This window comes from Bos taurus, chromosome 12 (genome assembly GCF_002263795.3).
Source record: "Bos taurus isolate L1 Dominette 01449 registration number 42190680 breed Hereford chromosome 12, ARS-UCD2.0, whole genome shotgun sequence".
Taxonomy (NCBI): domain Eukaryota; kingdom Metazoa; phylum Chordata; class Mammalia; order Artiodactyla; family Bovidae; genus Bos; species Bos taurus.
The window spans coordinates 11,329,691-11,339,188 of NC_037339.1; the positions used below are offsets into that span (position 1 = coordinate 11,329,691).

Genomic DNA, 9,498 nt, shown 5'->3' on the forward strand with positions numbered 1-9,498 from the left:
CCTCTCTGAGGCCCTCCTGCAGCTCTGTATGTCTCTGGAGTTAGGATCTGGCCAATGTCATGTGACTGAAGCAGTGTTCATAACCTCCCTCACACGGAAGGGTCATGCCCTCCCCTCCCCTTTCCTCTGCTTTTAATGGCTGGAATGTGGACACAAGGGTGAACCAGCTTGGACCTTGTGGGTTAGAACAACACCCTGAGGGTAGCAGAACAAGAAAACAGAAAAGCCTGGGTCTCAGTCAACTTTCTAGATAAAATAACAGATTGGCCTTTCATAGGAGAAACTTCATATTTATACAATTATGGGTATCTATTACCAATATATTCTAACCAATGTAGAAAGCAAGGGAAAACATTACCCCGTGATATATTCTCTGTATAAAGAAAACCCTGAAGATATTGAGACTCTGGGGCAAGCTGTACCTGAAGTAAGTGCCATGGCTGAATTTTTCAGTCACAATATACAAAAAAAAAAAATTCTATTTTCTTAACATGATCTAAATGAAGGTGATGCTGTATACAATTGAAGAGTTCTGGCTCTTCTCTTTCTTCAAGGCACAAACATACCTGTTTTGGAAAAAGTACTTTGCCTGACAATTACAAAGTCCTTTTAAACTGTTCCCCCACAATTAATGGTCTGCCCAAAAGAATATTCTTGATACGGAGATTCTATGCATCAATTTTAGACTTAGAAGTGACAATGAAAAACGGTGACTCCATTAGAGACAGGTGACTCCCCACAGATGAGGCTGTTTCAGGACAAATGTCTCAGATATGGATGAAATGTTACACAACAGTATCTGTCACCTCCCCCTCTCCTTTGCCTTGCACCATATTGAGTCCTCAAAGTTGAAAATGTTTGATGGAATGCAAGCTTGATGAAATGGGTGAGTGACAATGGCTCAGAGTAAAAGAGAGGGGTCCTTGCTCCTATTTTGCACAAACCTACTGCCTCCATGATATTCTCCATGGTATTCCAGAGGTTTGGCAACTTCTGTGAATAGTGTCTTTTGTTTTTTATTATTTAAAAAAACCCAAACAATTGGCTTGTATATACTGAACCCTCTAGTTGGTTGTAAAAATGCCATTGATCCTTTCAAGTTTCTACTGACGCTCACATTTTCTATAATCAAAGCTGACTCCTAACACTTCCTGGCTTTATCGTATTTGTAATTATAAATGTTCCTTTAAGTTCAGTTAAAATGATAAAAAGGGTTAGAGCTTTTATGCAAGTGTGGGGAGGAGAGACTGTCATGAGTGCTCTTATCTTAGGTCTGATGAGCTCCAGAAGTCGTCATACTTGTATGATTTCAGGGATGTTATGACATCGGCCTTTTTCTTAGAAGTAGATCAAAAGTGTTCCCCAGATTCTAAACAAGATCAGGTACAAATACTTCTGCTTTATCCTTTTGGAAATCCAAATGCCACTTATCGTTTGAACTTAAAAGAACTTGAAAAAATTTGGGTCCTTTGACAAAGCTTTTCAGCCTACAGGGATAGATACAAAAGATAATTAAGGTCATTCTGAAGCTTACAAAGAGCAGGCCTATAAACATATTTACTAAAAGATGTGCTGATTAATTGGAAAACAGGGACAAGGGTACTTTCCTGTTAAGAACAGATTTCAACACTGCTAGTTGCCATTCCGGAGAAGGCAATGGCACCCCACTCCAGTATTCTTGCCTGGAAAATCCCATGGACGGAGGAGCCTGGTGGGCTGCAGTCCATGGGGCAGCTAAGAGTCAGACACGACTGAGCGACTTCCCTTTCACTTTTCACTTTCATGCATTGGAGGAGGAAATGGCAACCCACTCCAGTGTTCTTGCCTGGAGAATCCCGAATCCCGGGGACGGGGGAGCCTGGTGGGCTGCCGTCTCTGGGGTCACACAGAGTCAGACACGACTGAAGCGACTTAGCAGCAGCAGCAGTTGCCATTCACTGTACAAGCAAGGGTTTTATACATTTAGCAGAAAACAATGAATTGAAAAGTCAGAAAAGCCTGGATTCTAGTATGTTTTATTATAACTAATCACATACAAATCACTTATCCATAAAATAATGATTAACAACTATTCTCTAGTTCACAAATATAGCACAAAACCAAAGTTCTTCCTAGGAAAACCTCTTTGTAAACCAAGATATCACCACTATTTAGCTTAGGCTTTAAACCAAAGGTTGAAAATGACAAGCAGAAAACATGTTTTTTATCAGTTGCAAAACCTTAATTCTGCAGAATTAAGACCTGGTTGAGATCATCACTGTTCTATTTCGACCTGATAAAAGGAAAAGCTATCAACAGGAAGTAACTAGCAAAGAAAAAGCTGGCCAAAAAATAATCCTATGGAGAAACAGCTTTGTGTTAAGGACAGTGCCCAGAAACACCCTGATGTCAAATGAAACAAAATTTAGCCTTAAGCAACTCAAAGCAGGTTTGCCCTTCTGAAGGAACACATACTGGTTGGACAAGTGAGCATCTTACTTCACTAAAAATGTTGAACAGGAATGTCTTGTAGAATCTTCAAACAGCCTATTAAAATGTCTAAGAACAACTTGTAAAAATACCTTTTATGTCCTCCTCTTTCTGTTTTCATCCTATGGTATTTCAATAAAAAATTCCATTCCCTACCAGAAAAATGGCATTCCTCTGTACTCTCTGCCAGGGTATAAGAAATGTTAACACTCTGTCACTGGAGAAAAAACAGAAGAGGAATTAGCATGTCACTGAATGAAGATTCAGAGAGGAAATTCTGACTGCGTGTAGAAAAAGTTATACATCATAAGCATTTGGTCACTTATCATGTGTATGTATCATGACAATTATATCCAATAAAACCTCAAGAGGTAAACACTTACATTTTCTTGTATTTAACAATGTAAGTTTTGTGTCATTTATTCTCTGTTTCTGGACTTTCTTTCCCTTACATATGTTGACAGAAACAAAGACTGAAGCAGGGTTCATAGAGAAACACAGGACGGGTACAAATACCATAATAAAATAGCCTTGTACACCACTGCATAGAGAAATATTTTAGACGAAATATACTTTCACTACTGGCCCCAAATGCTATCATCCACTTATGTTATTTAACTGTAAACTTTTAATAGAAAAATACCTTTGAGCTGATAATAACATTTAGCGACTTACAAAATGGACAGAATTTTTCAGTGCTACACAAAACAATTCTATACACGACTTAAAGTTTGAAAATTCTTTGCTGGCACTTGATTTTGAGAGTTGATAGACACAATAACTACTGATTTCAATAAAATACTGTTCTTAACTGGTATATACTTTCAAAACCAATATTACTCACAAAACAGTAAAGAATAATCACACCTTGTTGACAAATCTAAGATAAACACCAAAACTATACAGCCAAAATATTTTAAGAATCACATAAACTTTTTAAGACAACGGATAAAAATTTTCACAATCATGTCCAGTGAAAAAAAGGATTATTCCTCTGATTCAATGAAGCATTTGTCAAGTATAGATTTAAAATATGAACCTACAAAGCAAGTTAATTTTTTTTAAAGATTTTTAGATAATTGGTGACACTATTAGAATGGAATTTTTTTAGATGGAAAATTGCTCACTATTTGCAAATACATGTTAGGTTACAGATTTAAACTGAAATTTCTATTCAAACAGAATCATGTTTTTTTGTTTTTACTTTTGGTAAGTTTATGACCATTCTATACATTGTCACAAGTGAAATCACCATTTAGTCACATTAAACATATATAATTTTTTTTTCCCCACAAAAGACGAGAAAATGGAAATAAAACTTAGCAGACTATATTTCTTAGAACACATTTTGTAAAAACCCACTACTTTAAAGTTTTGGAAATCTACTACACTGCTCTGAAGGAAAATATATGCTTTCCCACCCTCATAATTCCTATCCAATCAGTTTTTTAGTGTAGAAATTAAAATTCAAGTTGAAACACTTGTGGCACAAGACAATGTAAGATTTAATCATAGAAGACTACTGATTACAATTAACTTATATTGTCAAACATAAACATACCAAACAAATCCACACTGGACTTTTAGAACAGTAAATTATTAAATAGGCTGATTTCTTTTAAAGATGTTTAAATTCTGTAATATTATATTAGTATTTCAAACAATACCCTTTCTAAGCCAAACTTGAAATTAATCAACTCTTTTTTTTTTCTTCCAGCAAAGAGAAAGGGTATCTCTTTAAGATACTTTTCAAAGCAGTAAAAATACCTTAGTGTTTCAATTTATCTGTAACACACTCTGCTGGCCCTGTGCATTTCACTGAGGGGCTACCTGAACCCACAAATCATCATCAGATAAAGAGCTTGAGCTCCCTGATTCAGAATCCAACTCACTGAACCCACCTAAATCCCACTCAGTGCTGGATTCACTAGGTACTTCTTCCTCCTCAGTGAGAAAACTCTGACCGGGTTCAAGACAGGAAGGATAAACGCGAGCTGAGAGGCAAAAAAAGTTAGAATCGAACTGGAACAGGCCTAATGTGGTACCTATATTAATCCACTGGTCACCCCTCATATCGTATTCATACACGGTCACCCGGTTCTTCTTCCACTGCGGGGTGCGTGAGGTGATCAGCAACAGTTTTTGGCCATGATTGATAATCCGGTAGTTGTTAGTCTCCGACACCAAGGGGATGTTATTAATCTGCCTCCACTCTCCTCTGACTGGATTGTACACCTTCATGACAGGGATGTCGCAGATGCAGTATATCTCATCATTGAAGACACAGGCTTCCTGAAAATCATTGCGCTTCAGAGAAACGCACTTCAGCCACATATTGTGGCTGGGATCAAAGCAGAACATGCGCTTACTGTTGAGAGCATACAGATAGTTCTGAATGACCATCAGGTCAAAGGAAATAAAGGAATGGGGCAGCGGAGCCACCAGCGCCCACTGGTTCCTCTGGACACTGTAGCACTCCACCTCCTTCAGTTTAATGCCGGTAATGGGGTCCCGACCACCCAGGATGTAGATATAGCCATTGAGGTATGCCACGTCCATGCCCTCCCGGCAGAGCAGGCGATCAGCAAGCTGCTGCCAACTATTCTGGGCTGGTTTATACACCCAGAGGTCCTTCCTGGGCTGGGCGGCCAGATAAATGTCATGGTCTGGAGAGACACAGACAGCTAAGGTGGTCACAGTCCTAGTGTGAGCAAGGCAGGTCAGAGGTGATGGCACTTTGTAAATGTCCCCCGAGTATGGGTCACAGCACAGAAAGGGATCTCTGGGATGGCCAAAGAAGATCACCATCTTCTTGGCATACACACCTAACCTCTGGGGTAGATGATCAGACATGGGCACAACGGAGCTGCTGCTTCCGCCGCCGCTAAGAACAATGCTAACAACACTGCTGCTACCGCCACCACCACCACCACCGCCACCACCAACGCAGCTAACAACACTGCTGCCACTGCTAACACCGCTGCTCTCTGGTTTGGGGACCAGAGACTTGCACAACATGTCACCATACCGCATCTGCCGGGCCCCTTCAACAAGGTCCAGACAGTACTTCTTCACCACCGTGTTGGTCAGCAGCTCTTCCACGTAGCCCCGATCTTCGTCAGAGAAGTGGGTCCAGCGGACACACTTGAAAACTTCTGCAGCGCTGGGACCCCGCTCCTTGGGAGCCGCCTCCAACCACTGCACCGCCACATGACACACGGTCTGCTCGTGCTCGATGTTGAGACTGTCCAGGCGCAGGACGGTCAGCAGCTGGGCCAGGGTCAGATCTGCCAGGGACTCTTCGCGAATTGGACTCATCTGGCTGAGCTGCTTGAAGTTGTGGGCTATAAAGGACTGCGCCTGCGACCGCAGCTTGCGATGGCCGAAGGCATCAGCAAACTTGAAGATGGCCGTGCAGTTGGCCAGGTCAAGGCGGCGGGCTAGGAAGGAGGCACAGGCTTCCCGCACGTACTCCAGCTGCAGCATGTCGGAGGCTGCATAAAGGCGCTCCACGTTCGATTCACTCAGGGACACGCGACCGGTGTAGCAGTAATCGACCAGCACCTCGAAGGACTCGGCGTCCACGTCGTGCATGGTCACGTTCGTCTGATGGCTCTCGTACATGCCGCCGGTGAACATACTCTTGAAGTAGGGACACGCGGCCGCCAGCACGTTACGGTTGCAGGGGAAGAGGCGGCCGGTGCCGGGCCCGCTGCCGGGGGTGACCACCTCGATGGTCACATCGCAGAGCAGCCGCGCGTCGTAAAAGGACTTGAGCTGGGCCAGCAGGGCTGCAGAATGGCCCGTGTCCTTCAGCTCCTCCGGGCCCGTGAAAAAAGCTGAAACCGTGGGTTTGTGAACCCTTTTGGGGCGCTTCCCACCGCGGGGACTGGCGAGGCGGCGAGAGCGCGAAGATTCTTCCCGGGACTGCATGGTGGAGAGAGCGGCGGGGAGCGAAAGATGAGAACGGGTGCAAGGACCAGGTTCTGGCGCCTCCTCACCCTCTTCTCGCTGACGCTAAGACCGCGGTGTCTCCGAAGAGACTGCAGCACTGGTCCATTTATTTGAGTCAGCCCTCTGCCGCGGTGCCGCCTCCCTCGATCGCGTAGACCGCGTCCGACTCACCCGGTTCCAGTTCCACGCCCTTTCTCCGCCTCAGCTCGCCCTCAGAGGACCTACTGGCTGGAAGCGAGCGATCCGCCACAGCCGCGCTGGCAACACCACTAGGCATCCAGGAGAACTACGACTCCCAGATTGCCTTTCGCGCCTCGAGGCATGCCGGGACCCCGCGGACTCTGCGGCACAGGCTGCGGCACCTGCTGCGGCACAGGTTGCGGCACGGAAACCGCTTTGCTTATCGGGAGTAGTAGTAACTTCAATAGCATCGCGAGATTTGTTGCCCGTTCATTGTTTCGGATGACGGAGTTAGAAATAGTTCGCTTCGGTTCAGTTTTGTGGTTTCGAACTTTGGGTTTGGAATTCAGACTAAATGCCTGTTGTTGTATTTATCAGTTGTCTGGCTTCTCTCAGAGTTGCCGCTTGTTTTTTAAAAACGTTAATGGCAGTGGTACTATAGCATCGTATGTCAATCGAACTAAATTGCGTAGATGATACACGCATAAATCGCGTAGGTGATATACGCATTAAATCGCGTAGGCTGGCTCTCCTTGCTTTGAATAAATATTTGTTGATTAGCAGAGTAACGTACTTACATGCAGTACCCATGATATAAAGGCTTAATGACTTTTAGCTTTTCTTCTAGTGTTTATGAAGAATGAAGCACCCTCTCATTTGAGACCATGAGCCTGTGGGGAAATTTGAAAAACCCTACAGGTTTCTGCCGAGATACCTTTTAAGTTTTTTTGTTTTTGCTTTTAACCAATAGATTTTTAAGACCAGTTTTTAGGTTTACTAGAAAATCCAACAGAAAGCTACAGGAAGCTCTCATATACTCCACCCCCTCTCAGTTACACATGTTTACAACATCTTGCATTAGTGTATGCCCTTGTTAAAAGTTATGAACTTACAGTGATCTATCATTAATTAAAACATGTAGTTTATATTAGGATTTACTGTGTTGTACAGGCATGTCATGTATGTCATGTATCATAACATGTATGTCATGTACATGTATGTATGACCTACATGTATGTCATAAATGTCATGTACCTATATCATGACAATAATACACAGAACAGTTTCACAATCTTAAAAAAATCCTCTGTTCAACCTATTTATGCTTCCCTGGGACGACAGAGGATGAGATGGCTGGATGGCATCACTGACTCAATGGAAGTGAGTCTGAGTGAACTCCGGGAGTTGGTGATGGACAGGGAGGCCTGGCGTGCTGCGATTCATGGGGTCGCAAAGAGTCGGACATGACTGAGTGACTGAACTGAACTGTCCTTGCCTCCCAGCCCCTCGGAACCATTAATTTTCTTATTGTCTGGTTCTTATTGTCCAGAATATCATGCAGTTGCAATATATATTCTTTCACTTAGCAATATTCAATTCAGATTAATAAAGCTTTCTGTTGAATTTTCTAATAAACCTTAAAATCTGATTTTAAAATCTATTTATTAAAAAAAACAAAACCCAAAAAGCTTAAACAAACCTGCAGGGTTTTTCAAATGTCTTTTCATGGCTTGATAGTTATTTCTTTTCTGAATAATATTTCATTGTATACCAGTTTACTTATCCGTTTACCTACTAAACGGCATTTTGTTTGCTTTGAATTTTTGCAATTGTGAATAAAACTTCTGTAAACACTCGTGCTGGTTTCTGCATGGACATAAGTTTTCAACTCATCCTGGTATACACCAAGGAGTGTGACTGCTGGATCACACGCTAATACTGTGTTTAACTTTGTAAGGAAGTGTGAAAATGTTTTCCAAGGTGGTGGCTCTACTGTTTTGCATTCCCACCAGCAATTAATGAGCATTCTGGCACCCCACTCCAGTACTCTTGCCTGGAAAATCCCATGGATGGAGGAGCCTGGTAGGCTGCAGTCCATGGGGTCCCTAAGAGTCGGACACAACTGAGCGACTTCACTTTCACTTTTCACTTTCCTGCATTGGAGAAGAAAATGTCAACCCACTCCAGTATTCTTGCCTGGAGAATCCCAGGGACAGAGGAACCTAGTGGGCTGCCATCTATGGGGTCGCACAGAGTTGGACACAACTGAAGCGACTTAGCAGCAGCAGCAGCCTATTGTTCCACATCATCCCTAGCGTTTGGTATTGTCAGTGGTTTGGATTTTATAGTGTACAGCCTTTAAACTTGCCTCTCTGGAAAAAATTCTGAAGGATCTGATATTTTAAACATCTAGCAATATCTACAAGGTTGTTCAGTTGTGGTGCCAGAGAGCACTAGGTTTGAATTCTCTCAAATATGCAAATCAGGAATATTAATAGATGCTTTGGTGGTCTCATAAAGTCTATGTTTCCTGTTCTAAGTATTGCTAAAGTATTTTCATTAATTCTCTTAATAGAAATGCTCATAACTAGTCCAATACAGCTCCTTTCTCTACCATCCCCAAATTAAAGATTCTGGAATTCTAGTTATTAAGGAGAATTTTAAATAAAAATATGTAACAAAGAGACTTTGTACCGAGCCAGCTCCTAAGAGCTCAGCATCATACATGCCCAAACATCCTTTGAATTAGTCTGGTCTAATGTATGCTTTACAAAAGTGTTTTTATATTTGTATTTGTCAACATTGCCTCACTATGTTGTTGTTTAGTCGCTAAATTGTGTCCAGCTCTTTTGCAACCCCCATGGAATGTGGCCCACTGGGCTCTTCAGACCATGGGATTTCCCAGGCAAGAATGCTGGAGTGGGTTGCCATTTCCTTCTCCATGCCTCATTATTGTTGTTGTTACTCAGTGGCTCAGTCACATCTGACTCTTTGCAACCCCATGGACTGCAGCATGCCAGGCTTTCCTGTCCCTCACTATCTCCCGGAGTTCCTCACTATAAAATCCTCAAAATAAATTGTGCTCAGTCATCAAGTTTTAACTTTTTCATATAT

General features: G+C 42.6%; 1 protein-coding gene across 1 annotated transcript; it reads right to left on the reverse strand.

Moving 5' to 3' along the window:
* Nucleotides 1–3,726: 3,726 nt before the first annotated feature.
* On the reverse strand, nt 3,727–6,713 carry KBTBD6 (kelch repeat and BTB domain containing 6). Its single transcript, NM_001205540.1, has 2 exons — nt 5,437–6,713; nt 3,727–5,343 (listed from the first exon to the last, which is right to left on the reverse strand). Exons 1-2 carry the CDS (start codon nt 6,400–6,402, stop codon nt 4,285–4,287), a joined length of 2,025 nt encoding a protein of 674 aa, NP_001192469.1. The 5' UTR covers nt 6,403–6,713; the 3' UTR covers nt 3,727–4,284.
* Between the last annotated feature and the right edge of the window lie 2,785 nt (nt 6,714–9,498).

Bases quoted from the DNA above. Each gene is read 5' to 3' on its own strand.
- KBTBD6 (NM_001205540.1), bottom strand. From the start codon at position 6,402: ATGCAGTCCCGGGAAGAATCTTCGCGCTCTCGCCGCCTCGCCAGTCCC. The intron at 5,344-5,436 runs GGCAGCAGTGTT...AGCGGCGGCGGA, and splicing joins AGAGCAGCGGTGTTAGCAGT to AGCAGCAGCTCCGTTGTGCC.